Source organism: Siphateles boraxobius, unplaced genomic scaffold (assembly GCF_051911475.1).
Source record: "Siphateles boraxobius isolate OS27281-9 unplaced genomic scaffold, OSU_SipBor_1 9, whole genome shotgun sequence".
NCBI lineage: Eukaryota > Metazoa > Chordata > Actinopteri > Cypriniformes > Leuciscidae > Siphateles > Siphateles boraxobius.
In genome coordinates this window covers 29,295,623-29,316,171 of record NW_027509219.1, presented here as the reverse complement: position 1 = coordinate 29,316,171, position 20,549 = coordinate 29,295,623, and the positions used below count along the sequence as shown (strand labels likewise).

General features: G+C 38.6%; 1 protein-coding gene across 2 annotated transcripts; it reads right to left on the bottom strand.

The window, feature by feature from the left end:
- Positions 1-2: 2 nt before the first annotated feature.
- LOC143732261 (butyrophilin subfamily 1 member A1) lies at positions 3-20,300 on the bottom strand. 2 transcript variants are annotated; one of them, XM_077223124.1, is made up of 10 exons: positions 20,145-20,300; positions 16,348-16,441; positions 12,387-12,485; positions 12,137-12,238; positions 9,019-9,183; positions 6,705-6,842; positions 6,545-6,596; positions 4,035-4,061; positions 3,863-3,889; positions 3-2,387 (listed from the first exon to the last, which is right to left on the bottom strand). In XM_077223124.1, the coding sequence occupies exons 2-10, from the start codon at positions 16,408-16,410 to the stop codon at positions 1,828-1,830; spliced, it is 1,233 nt and encodes a 410-aa protein (XP_077079239.1). In that variant the 5' UTR covers positions 16,411-16,441; positions 20,145-20,300; the 3' UTR covers positions 3-1,827. The 2 variants fall into 2 exon arrangements, with proteins under 2 accessions (XP_077079239.1, XP_077079240.1); XM_077223125.1 differs by lacking the exons at positions 12,137-12,238; positions 12,387-12,485; positions 16,348-16,441; positions 20,145-20,300 and adding an exon at positions 10,136-10,240.
- Between the last annotated feature and the right edge of the window lie 249 nt (positions 20,301-20,549).

The following is a 20,549-nucleotide window of genomic DNA, read 5'->3' as shown; positions in this document are numbered from 1 at the left end:
TATTGTGTTAGCTTTGTTTATTAGAAACCGATTTAGGTGCAATCAACTGTTTTTAGCACCGTGTGGACAATCTGAATTTACGTTGAATAAACGAGTACGAGCTGACAGTGCCCTCTATATGCGTTCTTATGTTACTGAAAAATAAACAAACAAACATGGAGTAAGACGTGATTACATCCAATACTTGTTAAAACTAGATTTGCATTTCCTAAGAGAACAGGACATCAAAAGAACAGTTAGGTTTTAGGCCTTGGGTTGGGTTAATTATAATCATTTTCTTTTGGCTGTACTCCTAAATATAATGAATGGGTAAACATATATGGGTAAGCAGATGCAAATAAATCACAATTCAGTATGCTATATTACAATGACACAATCGCTGTGTTAAATTTTGAATGCTGAACATTCTATCAAATGTGAGTTGATTAGAAGAGATTTTTCAATGCGTTACAATATTGCGTTACTCCCTAAAAAGGTAATAACTGCATTACTTTGTTACTTTTAATGGAAAGTAATGTGTTGCATAATTTTTTTGTTACCTTTACTCACCTGGGCTGGGCTTGCTTGTTTGTTTTTTAATTACCAAAAAAAAAAAAGGTGTTACATTTTTTGGCAAATTTAAAGGGCCCCTTTGCACCAAAAGTGAAATGAATAATAATTAATTATTTCAGGTTTTTATTTGCATTTCGTTGTTTTTATTCATTTTGAGGAACACTTTTGTGTAAGTGAGATGAGTAAATGCATGTTCACATTTAGTCTACAGTAACCATCATGTTTACACAGCACACACCCCCAACACTGGCTGCAAGAGGTATTTTTGTAAGCCAAAACATGGAAACCAGTTCGCATTTTATCACTTCCGGATCCATCATCCTGAAGTCAATGGGTTTGTTTGAATGGGTTTTTGGTTAAATGCTTGAAATAAGGTCTGTGATGAACACAAGATCAAGATATTTTCACATTTCATTCTAAAACTTAAAATACATCAGTAATACCCCAGTAATACATCAGAGTTTTGGGGTGTTTTTTTTTATCTTTATTTTTTTTACAACTTTTACTTGTCTTGAAAAAGGCAGTTGCAAAACAAGTGGCGAAATAGCCTTAGGCCAAAGAACCTGTCGGGGCCATTAAACGTCATCAGCCGAACAGGAAAACTCATTCAATTTTACAGCCTTGTGTTTATAATTGTGCTCTTGCAAACTATTCCAACTCAAACTTTCAAAGAAAATGTTTTTTTTTTAAAAAAGACTAAAAGCATCTTTGTATGCTACGTGGTGTTGTGAACTGTTGCGACAGTGGTGTAGTTCGTTTATAGACTACTTTACATGTGATGATTGAATTTAGTCTTCAAAATTCATAAAAGTTGTGTTCATTTGTGAAAATGAACAAAATGTGTAAGAATCATAAACTTTTGTTGGTCACAGAGCTTATTTTCTGCAATAATCCAAAAGCTTAGATTAATGAACCCTTTTGCGATACAGTTGAGGAAAGCCTTGATGCTTCGCAAAAGCCACTGGAAAAATCCTATTGTTTTTGTCAAGCGAACCAGGTTGGTCTACAAAAATCCATCATCACTGCAGCACTAAAGACATGGGTTTTGGGCGGGACTATCTGTTTGTCTGATCAATCACAGACTGTTTAACAAGTCTTTTTTTTTATTATTATTCTTTGTGGTGCAGAAATTACAGCTTTAGCTACTCTAAAAACGTAAATATACCTTCTATGCACCCCCAAGCATTGATTAAATGAATGAACTGTATGAATGTTTTATGGTGTGTGATTTTTTTCGTATCCATGTGCGTGACAATTGGGCGCTAGTTATGAACGTTAGAAGAACAAACACTGTCCCTTACAGAGACATCGCTCCCTCAGATCTGCAGGCCTGATCACCATCTCACGCACCATCTCCACCGTCCCAAACACAGGGTAAAGCTTCTCTGTGAACCTCTCGCTGTATGTGTAGATGTGCGCGCGCTTTTGGATGTCATAGAAGGACAGCTGCCCCTCCTCATAGTCAAGGTAGACTCCCACTCTCCGCGGGATGAGCGACCGGGGCAAGAAGGTAGGCGGTGCGGTCAGGGCCTTGAGCTCGGATCCCCGCTCCAGTCTGAGGGTGAGGTATCCGCTCTGAGTGTTGAGCGGTTTGTAACCCTTGCAGACGGCTGATTCTTTGGCCACCCCGAGACGCCAGTCACGGTCGCCCACTTCTACTTCCCAGTACCGGCGTCCTGCCGAGAAGCCCTCTGAGGCGAAACAGCACCACCAGCCGTCGAAGCACCTCAGACTGGAGGAGACCCTGCGCCGCTCCAGACCACACTGCATACGCTTGCAGTCCTCAGACAGAATAAGGGCAGGATTGGCCGTCTCTGGGTCAAACGTTACCTCCACTGTAAAATAAGGCCAAGCTATGGTTAGATTTATGATTTTAGGTTTATCTTGGAAGGTTTTCAAAAAAGCTAGATATCTAAAAAAATTAATTGAAAAAATGGCAATTAAAAAATGTTGATGCTAGGATATTTCTAAAATAATAATGAAATACTCTTATAAGTATAAAATACACAGCATACAGATACAAATATTCAGAAAAAAATATTTTATTTTTCTACCACTACTTAAAAACATCTTTATTTTTCTCATATTGTCCACCATTTGTCATTATAAATAAAAAAATCAGTGAAAAAAAATCTAACATTACGTGAATAGTCATAACATTTCAAGATTAAAGTAGAAATATTTGGAGATTAAAGTTGAAACATTTTGAGATTAAAGTCGTAATATGTTGAAAATAAAGTAAAAATTACGAGAATAGTCTACAGTCTTCTGTAAAAGTTCTGTTTTCTTTTAGTAAATGCACTCCTGAAGTCGAACTGCCTCGTACATGGATCTAAATATAATAGTAGCTTTTTACTTTTATCTGGGCTTGCCTTTCAACAAAAGGAAATTCTACAGGTGCTATCTATACCAACAAGCCATTATCATTTGTCTTAGAACGTAACAAAATATACTGCGCCGGAGTAGCCTATACTTTACAGGTGAAAACACTTTTCAGGCTGGATGGAGTTATGCAGCTTTATATCTGAGGAAATCACGGGATCCGGCCAAATGATTAGATACAGAATTATTTACTTAAAATGTATCAAGAAAGGATTTACGGTGAAGAGGGAGACAGCACAGTTACTGTTAAGTGTTCTCGACCTAGATGGCGATAGATGAGCACCACTATCCTGGTCTAAACTTTATGTGGCACGTTGACTCGTACGTGTCTTAGTGCTCGTCTATAGGCTTCCTAAAACAAATGGTAATGCCATGTTGGTAGATTAGCACCTGTAGAATTTCCTTTTGTTGAAAGCCCATATAAAAGTAAAAAGCTACTAGGTTTAGATCCATGTCCGACTTCAAGAGAGCATTTCTTTAAAAAAAAGAACGTCTATGGAAGGCTGTATTCTCGCAATGTTTCGTCATTAATCTCGAAATATTTTTACTTTAATCTCAAAATATTTCAACTTTATTCTTGAAATATTGCGACTTTATTCTTTCAATATTTCGAGAATAAAGTTGAAATATTTCGACTTTATTCTCTAAATTATACAACTTTATTATCATTATTTTTTATTTTATGTTGCAGTTAAGTGTTTCCGTAATATATATATATAGTCCATTCAAAAGTAGGTCAGATTTTCTAAAATAAATGAATACTTTTATTCAGCAAGTCTGCATTAAATTGGTCAAATGTGACAGCAAAGACAAGGCATTTATAATGTTTCAAAATATTTATTTTTCAAATAAATGCTTTTAAACGTTCAGAATCCTGAACAGAATGTATATTTTTGTTTAAACAAAAAAATAAAGCAGTGACACATACCTGCAGCATCACATATCCAGTTCCACACTGAAACAAAGAGCAATATTTCTGTGTTACTACATAAGATAATAGAAACTATTCCACTGATGGCCTCAGTGACAAGTCACTGAATATCAGTGCATTGAAACAGTGTTAAATTATTGTTTGATTGCTGAAACTATTACTCTCTCACCAATGTGTGGAATGTAGCCAGTGAAATCTAAAAAAGATCAGAGAGAGAGAGATTACCAGGAAGCCCATTCAAGACATGCCAATCATCTTCACAATATCCAAAGAAATTCAGGTCTGATCTAATAAAACTGCTGTATCATTTGAAGGAAACTACCATAAACATATACAGTATCTCACAAAAGTGAGTACAACCCTCACATTTAGCAAACATTTTAGTATATTTTCTCAAGGGACAATACTATAGAAATTAAACTTGGATAGATTTTAGAGTAGTCAATGTGCTGCTTGTATAGCAGTATATATTTACTGTCCTCTCAAAATAACTCAACATACAGGGATTATTGTCAAAATAGCTGGCAACAAAAGTGAGTACACCCTAAGTGAACGTGTCAAAACTGTGTCCAAATTGTCAATATTTTGTGTGAGCAGTGAGCACCATTGTTATCTAACACTGCCTTAATCCTCTTAGGCATGGGATTCACCAGAGCTGCAAAAGTTTTTGCTGGGATCCTCTTCCACTCCTCCATAATGACATCATGGAGCTTCTGGCTGTTAGACACATGGCGCTTCTCCACCTTCCGCTTGAGGATCACCACATGTGCTCAATAGGGTTCAGGTCTGGAGACATACTTGGCCATTTCATCACCTTCACCTTCAGCTTCCTCAGCAAGGCAGTTGTCATCTTGGCGGTGTGTTTGGGATTGTTATCATGCCGTTCGGCCCAGTTTCTGAAGGTAGGGCATCATGTTCTGCTTCAGAATGTCACAGTACATGCTGGAAACAATGGCGTCGTGCACAATGCTTAATGCTCAATTCCGATTTTTTGAAAAAATAGTTTTTTTTTGCAAGGCCGTTCACATTTCCAATTAAATTCAACCTTTTGTGATCTCCTGTGTGAACGTGAAATGACCCAGAAGTTACCCGCATGCGCAGAAGAGTACTCAGCGGTCAACGACGTCACTTATTGTTTGCAGAAGTAGCTTAACATGGCCTGAATAGAGCTGTCCCCCCAAACATTAATTAAATCAGAAACCTCGCTCCCCTTCCATTGACTGGTCTCAGCATTGTCCGCCATAGTTGTTGTTCTTCTTCTCATTCCCGCCTACTTTATCGCAAAATTATGACGTTTGTCGCATATCAATGATGTGCGGGTCGGATACATGTGACCTGGCTGTTCAGATTGAAGTAGCATTTCAAAAGATCGGATACATATCGGATTTGGACCACATACCCAAGTGGCCTGGGTCGCATTTGAAAAGATCGGATCTGTGTCGTTCAGACTGTCATGAAAAGATCAGATACAGGTCGCATAGGGGCAAAAAAAATCGGAATTGGGTCGTTTCAGCCTGCAGTGTGAACGTAGCCCAAGATAAACTTGTTTGGCTCAGATGGTGTCCAGCATGTGTGGCGACACACTGGTAAGGAGTTACAAGAACATTGTGTCTTGCCTTCAGTCGAGCATGGTGGTGGTAACATCATGGTCAGGGGCTGCATGAGTGCTGCTGGTACTGGGGAGCTGTGCTTCATTAAGAGAAACATTAGTCTCATCAGACCACAGGACATGGTTCCAGTAATTCATGCTCTTGTAAAGGTTGCTTTCAGCAAACTGTTTGTGGGCCTTCTTGTGAGCCAGCTTCAGAAGAGGCTTCCTTCTGGGACGACGGCCATGCAAACCGACTTGTTGCAGTGTGCGGCGTGTGGTATGAGCACTGACAAGCTGACCTTCCGCTTCTGCAACATCTGCAACATCTAAAGCAATGCTGCCAGCACTCATGCGTCTGTTTTTTTGCACCTGACGCACAGCACGAGGACTCAACTTCTGTGATTGACCCTTGCGAGGCCTGTTCTGAGTGGAACCCATCTTGGAAAACCTCTGTATGACCCTGGCCTGTACTGTAACTCAGTTTCAGGGTGTTACCAATCTCCTTATAGCCTAGGCCATCTTTGTGGAGAGCAACAGAGTTCTTTGTTAGAGAGTTCTTTGCCATGAGGTGCCATGTTGAACATCCAGTGGTCAGTATGAGAGAATTGTACTCAAAGCACACATTTTAACTGCTCTTAAACAAGATACACAAATTTGTATGGTCCTGTCAAGCAGACAAAAACATGAAAATGATAAATAGGGCATGTGGCTTTGCATGGTTAAACGACGTACAGATATTATCACTTAGGGTGTACTCACTTTTGTTGCCAGCTATTTTGACACTAATGGCTGTATGTTGAGTTATTTTCAGAGGACGGGTAAATATATACTGCTATACAAGCAGCACATTGACTACTCTAAAATATATCCAAGTTTAATTTCTATAGTATTGTCTCTTGAGAAGATATACTAAAATGTTTGCTGAAATGTGAGGGGAGAACTCACTTTCGTGAGATACTGTAAGCAATATAAGCTTATTTTTTGCAATTTCATTTGGTGCCACTAGTGGTGCAGAAGTCACTTACAGCAGCTGTAGGTAATTATCCTTCAAAAATAATTCTAAGGCATTAATGCCATTGCCTGCTCACCGATCTTCTGGGTCTTTTGTTTTTGTACCAGCCACAGTCTTGGAATGAGCTCCTGCAATGTCAATGGAGATTGTTATTAGATCAGTTAAAAATATAAATTGCAGATTTTGAGTTTTATGCAAGTCTATGAATGTTGTATATGTTTCCAGAGGCATCACACCTTGTCCAGGTGTTCCCCAAGAACGAGGCCAATGAGCAGCTCTACAGCAGACTGCAGGTGTGACAGGTGACCCCGTTTCCACTGCAGCTCCACGTCATCCAACATCATCAACACTGCCTCACCCGGCCAGATACCGTGCTGGAGAGAGAGACTGATAAATGACAGAGGCCGGAGGCAAAAATCATAAAATATATCTTTTTAAAACGCACTTCAGAAACTGTCAATGTTCAAAGTTTTCAGAAAAGTTTATTTGTGTGCATGTGTCACAGTGGACTTTTTTGTAATGAGAGATGATACTTCACTAACAGTATTTACTGATATTGAGTTACACACAAATGATTCCTAAGAGGACTCTAAGAGATGAATGAATTATTGATTTGGCATCAGAAAGCTGATGCTATATTATTGAAAGGATACATGTCCCTATAGACTTAAAGGTGTGTAATTTTGTCGATGTTGAAATGCTTTCTCCTATCCAGGTTAATGTGTGACAACTATTAGTTAGCTATTTGAAGGTTGACTTCCTCGAAGAGTGTAAACAATGTGGCTAAGACTAAAAAAGGGATAATTCACCCAAAAATGAAAATCCTGTCATAATTTACTCACCCTCATGTTGTTCCAAACCTGTAAGAGTTTCTTTCTTCTGTTGAGCTAAAAGAAGATATTTTGAAGAATCAAACAGTTGACGGTAGCCATTGACTTACATAGTAAGTCAATGGCTACCGTCAACTGTCTGGTTACCAAAATTCTTCAGATATCGTCTTTTGTGTTCAACAGACGAAAGAAACTCATACAGGTTTGGAACAACATGAGGGTGAGTAAATGATGACAGGATGCAGGGATGCCATCAAAACCAGCCCACTGGTTCCCTTGAAATGTTCCTATGGGTTTTTATAGTGGGGTTTTACAATTTATGAATGAAATAAGGTCTGTAGTAAACAACTTGATGATACTTGAACGTCTTGTTCTCAAATGTAAACTGCACAAACTCACACCTGAAATGCTCTTATAGTATATAGTTACTTATTAGAAAAATGTGTGTTTTTTTAAAACAGCTTGAAAATTCACGTTTTCGATATGGGAGTGTGTAATTGACTCGAGGGAACCAGTGGCAAATTAGTCTCCCGGGTTTTGACATCATCCCTACATGAGAACTTTAACAAAACGTAGAACATATTTCTGTTAGCTGGATTGCGGTTAAAGGGTAACTAAACCCTAAACCAAATTTTTTTAGTTAATGATCTGTAAGAATGGGGCTTTATTAGTACTGTTCATTGATTCAAGTAACTTTTTTGACATTTGTGTATAAATTGTTTTAATTCTACAATTAAATAGAGTGCTGCCCTCTTCAGGTTGAACGGTGGCTACTGCAGTTGAATTTTCCTATTGGATGTTTGGGGTGGTTCGTGACAAAAGGGGTTGTTGGTGACGTAGGCAAGTTCCATACAGACAGATGCGTCTCAGGTGCACGCCCCCCTCCGCTGGGCTCTGCCCACTTTTCCAGAATTTTCAAATATTGCCAGTGGGTAGAGTCGGGCTCTGACCAGGGGTTTAGTTACCCTTTAATAACACAGTGCACAACATTTATTTAAGTATTGTTGCATAATGCATACTGTTTTACATACTATTAAAATTGTAGGTAGTATAAAGTGTACACTACGCAGTAAGCTAGAAGTGTTTGTCAAACCTGTCATTATTTTAATTGAAAAACTGTACAAGGCAATGGTGAGTTTCCATTTATACATCTTAACGGGTTGTGCATGTCTCTCTCAGGTCAGTCAGTGAGGTCATTTGTAATCAACACAGTCGGACGAGGATCATAGCAAGGTTAATATCCTAATACTTAATCAGAGAGCAACCCAAGACTAAGACCCATAGACAGAGAGAGAGAGAGAGCCAGAGAATCACACTTAATTTACAGCATAGATTGATATTAAATTACACATTCACAAACAAATTACCCCTGACAAAGAGATAGAATGTTGTAACCATTAATATATTTACCGATATAAATGTTTTTGCGATATAGAGGCACACTAAACATTACCAGCCAAGAGTTTGCACATGCTTGATTGAATGTATGTTTCTCAGGATCTAACAAACTTTTTGATATAAAGGCTTATGCTTAAATAACTGAAATTAGTTTTGTAGACAAATATAACTTACGCCTTCCAATGAATTTCTTTCTCAAGATAAATACGTGTGTTACATGTACATGTACTCCTTCAATACGGTTTAAAAAGCACCCCAGGATGCACTTCATGAGGTTGAGAAAATAGTTGGTATTGTATGTGCAGATGTTTCTGATCCTCACCGGGTGTCTGTTGCGTTGTCCTCTGGTCCAGTCCATGATGATCCTTTTATATGAGCCCATGTCATGCTCTCCTCCCTGCTCAAGCATGCTCAGTAAATTACTCTTCCAGTCCCGCTTTTCAGGATGCAGATCGGTATAAAGTTGAATGGGCTTCTCCGTATTTTCCTGCACAGCGTGAAAAAACACAAGACTTGGAATTTTATGATACTTTTATGTTGTATTTGAATATTGAAATCTCCAGTCCCCATTCATTACTGTATAGAAAAATGTGAGAACGATTTTTAAAATTATCTTTTTGTGAAAGAAAATCAGTCTAATGGCTTATCATTTTAGGGTGAACTATTCCTTTAACCTTGGCAACCCCATTTAGACATTCAGGGCACGTTTACTCGACAATGATGTACTAAAAATGGAAAAGATTTTCGCAAACAGATGACAACGTTGTCAAGACGATCCCGTTCACGTGGATCAGCAAAACTGATATAAATAAAAGCTGTATTATTGTACTACGCAGGCCAGTAGTTTCGCAATGTCAATTTGTAAAGAAAAACTATGTGCCACTGCCTATAGACTGAATACATAATACACATGACGATGGATTCAAAACTCAGGGGTCATTTACACAACACTTATTTCAACTAAAAACTACTGGCCTGGCATGAATAATACAGCGTTTTTAATCGTAATCATGGATCCGTTTGAACGGGGATCTTTTTGACAACTAGAAAAAACCCAATAGAAAAACGTTTCTGTTTTAAGTACATTGTTGTCATGTAAACGTATCATTAATGCAATTCACCCTTCGCCGGGAGTTTAATTGACAGGCGATCTGACCAATCATCATTTTGTCCAACAAACAAACCAGACAGGAGAGTTAGTAGATTACCGTCGGTGGTAACTTGAAACTTGAAAATGGAGCGTATTTACAACTTTCCGCGGTTGAAACAACATACCTTCTGATGTTCATTCCTGTATATTTTGTGCTATAGCTAGTAGGAAGAAATGATTGGTTCACATGCCGCTACAGCGATCTGTCACGTCACATTAAAGAACTACAAAATTATATTTATTGTTAGAATTTCTTAATTTTTTTTAAAGCTGAGACCTTCTTTCATACCAAAAGTAACCTGCTCTGTCTTGTCTGTTGGCACGTTAGTGTCCTCTTTGCGCTTTGCTCCAAACATGATGTGTGACATGAGAGTGCCATGGTTTGTTGAACGTAGCAACAGTAACTGGGGTGAGGGGTGGGGGTGAGGGGGGGTCGTCTTTGTGAAGGGTCAGTTTCAATGTTGCAACATGTTTGATTCAGTATCAGTGATTCTGAAAATAATTGCCTCAGTAACTAGAGGCCTATGCAGCCCCTTGAGCTGACATTTATGACGCAGTAAACTTTTTAATAAACAGCCCGTGTCTGACTCAAATCAATTACTTTGATTTCTCAGAAGAAATGTGCTGACAACAAGCTTTTTTAAAAGTACACAAAATCCGAGAGGCGGACGCCCTGGAGTGAACTACAGCTCAACACTTTTCTCAAGGACACAAAAGTGCTGCGGACTACAGTATACTATAACTTACAAACCATGATTAGAGCTTGATCCTTTGAAAACTGACACAGAATTTTAAACCCTTAAGCCACTGGACCTGTCAGTCAGCCTAATATAAACAGACTAGCTGGTTACTATGGGGACTGGTGGCACTTTGAGTCTAAAGCAGGATTTTATCTAAATATACCACACGGTTCTAACCAACCAACATCAGCCTGTAATTAAAGTCATGCAGATCCTGAGAATAACAGCTGTCTGAAAAACAGTGTGTATCTCCTATTGGATGCAGACAAATTAATACAGGACGGTGAGTTTATTTGCTGAGGAACAAGGTTGTGCACCATTAAAAAAATGAAATGAGAATATTTGTTACCATTTTATTTATATCCTGAACTTAAATGTAGGTTGAAAATCAGATGAAAGATTATCATTTTAATTTAAGGAAGTAAATTTAAAATTAATTTAACTTATATATATATATATATATATATAATAAAAAAAATATTATTAATATTTTATTATAATATATATATTATATATTTATTATACATATATATATATATTTTATTAAATATATTTTATATATATATATATATATTTTTAGTATGAGTTACCCCAAAATTATTATTATACACACAACATAAAGGTCATTTATATTTTATTATAAATTTCACTTAATTTTAAACTTTTATTATCTATACACTACCATTCAAAAGTTTGGGGTCAGTAAGAGATTTTTTTTAAGAGATTAATATTTATTCAGCAATGACACATTCAATTGATAAAAGGAGACAGTAAAGACATTTACAATGTTGCAAAAGATTTCTATCTCATATAAATTCTGTTCTTCTGAACTTTCTATTCATCAAAGAATCCTGAAACAAAAGTATCACAGTTTACACAAAAATATTAGCAGCACAAGTGTTTTTAACATTAATAATAATCAGAAATGTTTTTTGAGCAGCAAATAATCATATTAGAATTATTTATTAATGAAGCTGAAAACTCAGCTTTACGGTCACAGGAATAAATTACATTTCAAAATATGTTAAAATAGAAAACTTTTAAAATGTAATAATATTTTACAATATTAGTGTTTTTACAGTATTTTTGATTGAATAAATGCAGCCTTAGTGAGCATAAGAACTTCTTCAAAAACATTTAAAAAATCTTACCGACCCCAAACTTTTGAACGGTAGTGCATACAATTATAATTATTATAAATTAGTAAAAGAAATATAGTATAATTTATAGTATAGTATAAATTACAGTTATAGTATAAAATTACAATTGTATATTAAATACAAATTTCAATAATATTTTTCTAAAATATTATCAGCTATTCTGTTATACATTAATAAATGTAATCAGTTATATGGACCATGACAGAATAAGTAATCTATTTTAGTCTTGATGAAGCAGCTTATAGATAGAGATAGAAGATAGAAACCTTTAACAGGACACATAAGCATAGAACTGTTCTTGTGTTGTGTTGAACAAATTAAATTCCTGTTGTGTGTTGAAGTGCAATTCAGTAAATTCCTCTGCCTGTGATTGAGTTCATGTTCTCTAACCTTCATCTCCAGAACGTTGGCGGTCTCCACAATGAACTCTCGACAGGTGTGCGGAGGCCACACGTCCTCTCCGGTCCAGATGTGAGCCAGAATATATGTCCTCTGAAAGACATCAGCATAAGAGGTTCCAACAGAGAGTTCGAAAATGTGTAGAAATCTATAGGAAATCTCTGAGCTGATGGCAGTGAATTCATTCATTGATCTTGGCTAAAGAAAAGCCAGGCACAATGCAATAATATATTTGTCTCACCTGACAGATCCTGTTGAGTTCTCGCGCGAGCTCCATTATAAACAGCTGACTCTCTGTTAATGGCTCTTTCTTTACAAGTTTCACTCTTTTCCGCGTCTCCTGTACAGAGATTTGGAAACTATGGAGTAACTAAAGCTACACCAGGGAATGTAATAGCTGAACTTTTATATTAATTTTTTTTTTTGAAATTCATGAACATTTTCACCACATCTCAAATAATGCAATTGTGTCTGATAACATGAAATCATAGTTAAACATGTTGGATTATAACTGCCAACTCCTTTGTCTGCATTATGTATCCTACATACTAGAGCTGCAAAATTAATTGTTAAAAGATTGTGATCTCAATTCAAACACCCATGCAATCTTATTTCTAAATGACAACAATTTGGCTGTCAATTAATTATTAAAAAAAAAATCCCAGTGGAACATTTAAATCTGTGTTTGCGCTGCCGCTGAGCCAGAGAGCAGCTTCAGGTATAGGTATGAAACAGCTTCACAAACAGTATTTTAAAAGTATCATTATTTCTGTGGACGAAATATTCAATTTATCACAGAAGTACTGGGATAAAAGTTTATAGTTCAGATATAAACTGATGTCTACGGAAACAATCAAGATAGCGCTTCAAATAATGATTGTATCCAGTAATAAAACAAGTGAAGTAGCCTATTTATGACTGAGTCATTGAATTATTCATTCAAGAGATTTGTTCAAAAACACTGATTCATCTAGACAGTAATTGTCACAATCCCGGACTCCGCAACCTCCCTCCCTGGCCAGCAGAGGGAGCCCTCACCCGAATATTGACTCTCATACTCGCACTACATTTCCCATAAGCCTCATCACTGACTCTGATCACCATGCCCATCGCCTGCCCACCAGAGCCTGAGCCCATCGCCTGCCCACCAGAGCCTGAGCCCATCGCCTGCCCACCAGAGCCTGAGCCCATCGCCTGCCCACCAGAGCCTGAGCCCATCGCCTGCCCACCAGAGCCTGAGCACGCCGCACTTGAGCCAGCTCATGAAGACACAGCACTGATAGTAGTGTCTACGGCTATTCTGTGTGTGTGGGCAACACATACATCAACGATGGCCCATGAATCCAGTTCCGAGTCCCGTGATGTGCTGGCCCCGTCCAGTTCCGAGTCCCATGATGTGCTGGCCCCGTCCAGTTCCGAGTCCCATGATGTGCTGGCCCCGTCCAGTTCCGAGTCCCATGATGTGCTGGCCCCGTCCAGTTCCGAGTCCCATGATGTGCTGGCCCCGTCCAGTTCCGAGTCCCATGATGTGCTGGCCCCGTCCAGTTCCGAGTCCCATGATGTGCCAGTCTTCGAGCAAGAGCCAGAGCCAGTCTTCGAGCAAGAGCCAGAGCCAGTCTTCGATCAAGAGCCAGAGCCAGTCTTCGAGCAAGAACCAGAGCCAGTCTTCGAGCAAGAGCCTGCGCCAGAGCCCGCTGATCCTGCGCCAGAGCCCGCTGATCCTGCGCCAGAGCCCGCTGATCCTGCGCCAGAGCCCGCTGATCCTGCGCCAGAGCCCGCTGATCCTGCGCCAGAGCCCGCTGATCCTGCACCAGAGCCCACTGATCCTCCGCTGGTCCTGCCCAGCCCAAGACCCTCTTTGCTGCCGGATCCCCCCTTTCCTGTCAATTTCCCCATTAAAATTTTGGGGGGGCGCCCACCCGAAGGGTCCTCACCGCCATGGCCACCCGAAGGGTCCTCACCGCCATGGCCGCCCGAAGGGTCCTCACCGCCATGGCCGCCCGAAGGGTCCTCACCGCCATGGCCGCCCGAAGGGTCCTCACCGCCATGGTCACCCGAAGGGTCCTCACCGCCATGGACGCCCGAGGGTCCGACAGCTCCGCCCTGGACGCCCGAGGGTCCCACAACTCCGCCCTGGACGCCCGAGGGTCCCACAGCTCCGCCCTGGACGCCCGAGGGTCCCACAGCTCCACCCTGGACGCCCGAGGGTCCCACAGCTCCGCCCTGGACGCCCGAGGGTCCCACAGCTCCGCCCTGGACGCCCGAGGGTCACACAGCTCCGCCCTGGACGCCCGAGGGTCCCACAGCTCCGCCTTGGCCACGCCCACAGCCTGCTCCGCCGTGGCCACGCCCACAGCCTGCTCTGCCTTGGCCACGCCCACAGCCTGCTCCGCCATGGCCACGCCCACAGCCTGCTCCGCCCGGGCCACGCCCACAGCCTGCTCTGCCCTGGCCACGCCCACAGCCTGCTCCGCCCTGGCCACGCCCACAGCCTGCTCCGCCCTGGCCACGCCCACAGCCTGTTCCACCCCGGTTCCCCGAGTTACCAGCTCCGCCCTGGAGGCTTCCCGTCCCTGCACCACCATGCCCTCGTCAGCCTCAAGGGCGCCCACCCTCCCACCCCTTTGGATGTTATACGGCGCGAGGACGCGCCTTCGGGGAGGGGGGAGGTACTGTCACCATTCAATGTGTTTTAGTTCAGTTTTGAGATTGTTTCCCCCTGTCTTTGTGATTTTGGTTCAGTCCTGTTAGTTTTCCCGCTCTTGTCTAATTAGCTATTCCCTTCACCTGTGTTCAGTTTATCTTCCCATTAGTCCCTGTTCATTTAAGCCTTGTGTTTTCCCTCAGTGTTTGTTGGTCGTCGTCTACGTATGGTTGTGTGTCCTGATTCTGAAGTCCTGGAGTATATTCCCATGTGCCTGTATGTTTTCTTTGAAAGTGGATTTAGTAAATAAATTAACTACATTGCAGTTTCCCGTTTCCTCATCTTCGGCCTCCTGCACTCAACCTGACAGTAATGAAACAAGTGAAGTATTTATGACTGATTCATTGAATCATTCATTTAAAGCAATTTTTAGAAAATAACTATTTCAAATGATTTTACAAGCAATTAAATTTTGTCAGAACCTCTCCTCAATTACATGTTATTTTGTTTAATTGTCTGTTTAGAATTGTGGGAGAATCGTGATGATCTCTATGAATAAAAAATAACAATAATGTGATTCTCAATTTACCCAGAATCGTGCAGCTCTACTACTCAAACAAAATTAAATAAAATGTTCATAGTAAATAAATAATTACATATTATAATCACACTTCCGGCATAAGTTTTTACCAAATTACATACATAATGTACACATCTCATCTCATTGAAAAACAAGTATACTACTTTAATAGCATGCAAAAATTTTATGGTGGTGGTGGTGGAAATTATGCCACAAATAAGTTAGTTTTAATAAAAATCAACTCATCTGACATACAGTAGTGGCCAAAAGGGATGTCACGCCAAGGAAAATTAACATCTTCAACCTTTATTCAAATATTATTACAAATGTGTTAATGATTTTGCAAGCATATTGCGTAGTTGTGCTTGGAGTCAATTGTTTTATTTGTGATAACCCAATGAGACATGCCAAATTGTACGGACATAATTTTTGGTAACACTTTATTTTAATGTGATGTAGTTAAATGTTACTTCATGTACTACTATAGTAATAAAAGTAAATTATAGATAATTACAACTAACCCTAACCATACCTTGAGTCTATAGTCAGTACATGTAGTTAATTCATGTTACTCAGTACTTATTTGAGTAAGTACAATAACTGTCACCTTAAAATAAAGTGTAACCTAGTTTTTAATGCAAAACTGATTATGCTGTAGTCAATGTATGCTTTTTCCTGAGAGCTTTTAGTTTTTCTTTGGATTATTTTTTTTGCATAGTAAAATTAAACCTGTAACTGCAGTTTGTCACATAAATACCTCAATCAAGTTTAATGTTTTGTTATTCCGTCAAATTTAAAAAATATTAAATATTTTCCTCATATTTTGATGGTACTTGAACTTATAGGGACATTAAAAGCAATGACATCACTTTTGGCCAATACTGCATACTTGCCTGTCACTAAAAAAAAAAAAAAAAAAGCAAATTATTTTACTGATAAACCCTTTGATTAAATGAATAAATGAACGACACACTGTACCTTGAGACGAAACTTTAGCTTCTTTGCTGGCTCAATGAGGAACTGAAGGCAATCTTTCATCATATCGGCAGGCTGACGTGACCCTGTTAGAAACCTGAAAGTAACGGTGTGTACAATACAGCAAGAGAGGAAAAGAGAGAGATTTGAGATGTTTAAGATCTGATGATGTAAATGAGGGAGTGTAGCAGCTGAGACGGATGGGAGGGGTTTGTAAAAAGCCTTTTTCTCAAAACTCAGCAAACTCAACAGACTCAACCTGCAACAACGCAATATTTTTTGATCACTCTGCGGCTCTGCTCCGTTTAGCTTGTTCCGACAGTGGGTCCTGCAGGTCCAGAGAGACCCGCGGAAGCAGCGAGAGCACTTTTAATGGAAGCTCGGGTACAGAGTGGGATGCGGTTGTGCCGAATCAGCACGTCTTCTCAGCGTTTCTCCAGCACACCCACACAACCTGCCAAAGCACCTCAACTCCCAGCCCATTCCCAAATCTTCAGAAACTAAATGTTAAAAAGCAGCTTATAATATACACACAACATAGTCCAAATGTCTGAGACAACTAGTGAAATGGCTTCTATTTCAAATTTCTCTAATTTTAGACTTCATTTTTTCATTACAAATGAAAATGTATGAAAAAACAGCATGACAATTTGAGTGCAAAAAAATAAACATAAATTTCATGATGTCTTCAAATTTGGTTTGTCTTTTGCTTTAATGACAGAAACGTGATGATCATTCTTTAGGCATGATTTGAGAATTATTTAATTTGTAACCTAGATAGTGCCATATAATAAATATTTCTTCATCGTTTTGTCATAATATTTCTTTGTTTTAAAGTTAGCATGAACAGAATTTGTGATAGTCTTTTCTTCCCTATTGTGACGTACTGTATATCAGAGTGAAACGACTTCTCAAAGAATTGATTGGATGGTTGGATATCTGTGGTTTGCTATTGGTTGCTCTCATGTGAGTGACAGGTTGATCCCGCCCTTGTGCCACTAACAGACGTCACTGCAAGAGGGGGGGGGGGGAGGTATTTTAATTAAAGATTAGGAGGCACATGAATACATCTTTTTTTTTTTTAAATGATGATATACACAGATAAATCATTTAGAATAAATTATGGAAGCTTGTTCCCGCAACTAAAAAAAAAAAAAGGTAAATGCATTTTTTATCTCACGATTGTGAGTCTATATCTTACAATTGTGAGAAAAAAAAAGACAGAATTGAGATGTAAACTTGCAATTGTGAGATAAAAAGTTGCAATCATATTTTTATTTATTTAGGCCTATTGCTTCCATTATAAATAGTGCAATGTTCCATAAATAAAGAAAAGATACAAAAGAAAATACTGTTTATTTCCAGGTTTAAAATATCAATGTTCACACTTTTGGACATCACTGTAACATGAATTTTTCAGATTAACTGTATTTTTCTTTTTTCTTTTTTTTTGACAATAAGAATAAAGGAAGAATAAAACAGGTTTCCTATAAATGAAGAAGTCTGTACATTTACAAGATACACTGAGAAAAAAGCATTGATACTATATGTTTCACAAATACAGTAAATTTAGGCAAGTTCCTTCAATTTATGTTGTTTTGGCAAATTAAAGCAATGTCACACAAGAGAAACCACTTCAGCCAGCGTACTTACATTTACTTATGATTAACTATACCTGTCGAATTGACATGATAAATGGAGTTTAAAGTCTGTATTTTTACAAGGTGGACCAAGAACCACTTACATCCTTAGGGAGCCTATAACACAACTCGGCCAGACTCTGATTCGATTTAATTAATGATCAGCTACTCTGAACAGTCATGTTCCTCTGGTGTGCAATATGCACTTGTTTTTTTTAGGCTCTAATTAACTTGCTTTCATTTATTTATGATGAATTAAAACTGCTGACTTAGGCGAATTAACATGATTAATAAAGTAGCTGAAAGTCCCATTTACAGTAGCCTAAAATGGTGCCCTAAAAATGCACTACATCAATCAGGGAACGTTCTCCGGCATTCACACTCTGCTTCTGTAAACTGTAAACACTGTTGCCAACTCACTTTCAGGGGAAGTTGCTAAAGCTAGATCGATTTGTTGTTAAAAGTTGCTAAATGACGTAATGATGTCATGGGGTTATGACGTCATTACGTAATCGCAACACAAAACTACACCATTATGTAATACATAGATATAATTTGAAATGCTAAGTTAGATTTTTTTGTAATATATATATATATATATATATATACAGCATTTGTAAATGTAATACAAACAACACTTTTTCATGCAGATTTTTATTTTATTTTGAATGATATTGAACAGGTAAACACTTTTGAACAGTTACATTTTATGTAGGCTATTTTCTTAACCAGTGAAACTACACATGAAATGTTTTTAAATTATTTAACCAAAAATGTGAAATGCGCGCTATACCGTTGCCCGCAGCCTCTGTTATGAAGCCCCGCCCCTGCACTCGTTGTATTTTGTCTTCCGGTTTTCACAGCGATTTCAAGGAATTAGGAATGAACCGTTCAGTCTATTTCGCTAGCTTGTACGCGTATTGTTTGGATTAGAGTCACTTTCCAAAAGTTGCCAAATAAATTTGAAAAATTGCTAAATTTGTTGCTAGGTGCTTTTTGAAAAAAAAAGTTGCTAGGGTGGTCTAAAAAGTTGCTAAATCTAGCAACAAAATTGCTAAGTTGGCAACACTGACTGTAAACCCGTACTTTGATTTTATTGGCCATCTCAATCTTTTTTTTTTCATTGACGAGCGCTGTTAGATCGCTGAAGCAGACCAACCTAAAACCTATTTGTCATTCTAACAACACACAGAGTGGTCCAATTTGGCCATTTCTAATTATTACAACAACAACAACAACTATCAGAACACTCAAGAAACCACGTTAGCAACACCCTAGTAACCGCCTATAACACTCAAGAAACTGCATGGCAACATCCTAACTTAACCACTTATGTAGGCCCTACTTGTTTTCAGCCTGGCAAAGTGTTGGCAGTGTCACAACCACGTGTCAGGTCGGGAATAGGGACAGATTAGAGGTATTGACAGATTCGGACACATAAACCACGTGAACGAACACAAGGAGCCACTGATCCTTTAAGCGAATTAAACCAGGACCCTGCGTGTAGTGTGAGTGTAAGGTGTTGGATGAAGGTTAAAAAGCTGCTGAAGGCAGACACTTTCATTGTCATTAAAAGGGAAATATAATTTATTTGCATTTTATTAATACAAATAAGTGTTCTTTTATACAATAATTATAATAATAATTTAGGTTACATTTTCGTTGAAGATGTCGTAGTTACATTGTACTTACTTCCTCAATTAAGTACTGAGCAATATTAACTACACGCACTTACTATAGAGTTATGGTTAGAGTTTGGTTTAGGGTTAGTTACTTGTAATTATTCATGATTTACTGTTGTTGCTATACGTACATATAACTGTCACCTTACAATAAGGTGTTACCATCATTTATTATAATTTTAATTAGGCTATAATAACCATTTTGCCATCTCATTTATCAATAAGACTATGTACTGTTTTTTTCTTATCAGAACATTTAGAAAAACTAAATTATATAAAAACTAATTTTCTTATGTTTACGCAGAATGTAGGTTATCCTTAAAAAAAAGCATAAAATAAATGAAGACGTCATAATTCTCTTCAAACTCAGAGAAGCGCAATGCAGTCATAATTTTACGCAGGTTCTCGCATATAAAATGCATTACATAACAGAAGCACCGTTGCTAATGACAGAAGTTGTAAGATGAAAGTCACGTACCTTTCAGTTTAACCTTTCGAAAAATGCTCAGAAAGTTTTTCTACAACACAACCTCATTTCATGTTTGAGCATCTCGAATGGCCTCGCCTCAGCAGTCAGGATTGGAGTGTGCTGTATCTCGTGGTGACCAATAGGCACTCCCGTCTTTTTGGTACTTTGGCGAAAGCCTTTTGTCGCGGAGTGTTCATCGATCGTGTATTTCCGTAAAGTTTCCGAACGAAGCCGAAGCACTCCTCGTATATTTTCGTAACATTACCGAACCAGGACGAGTTCATTTTCTGGCCTTGCTATTTAAAAGATGTCCAGCAGAGGGCGCGGTTGCCTGGCATTTCTAATCCCATTTGCTCTTATATATTCGACGCATTTCCTAAGTTGAAAAAGGTACTTTATTTAATAAATACATAC

Bases quoted from the DNA above. Each gene is read 5' to 3' on its own strand.
- LOC143732261 (XM_077223124.1), bottom strand. From the start codon at position 16,410: ATGATGAAAGATTGCCTTCAGTTCCTCATTGAGCCAGCAAAGAAGCTA. The intron at 6,597-6,704 runs GTGTGATGCCTC...TTGACATTGCAG, and splicing joins TTGGGGAACACCTGGACAAG to GAGCTCATTCCAAGACTGTG. The intron at 4,062-6,544 runs GTGAGCAGGCAA...GATCTTTTTTAG, and splicing joins ACAAAAGACCCAGAAGATCG to ATTTCACTGGCTACATTCCA.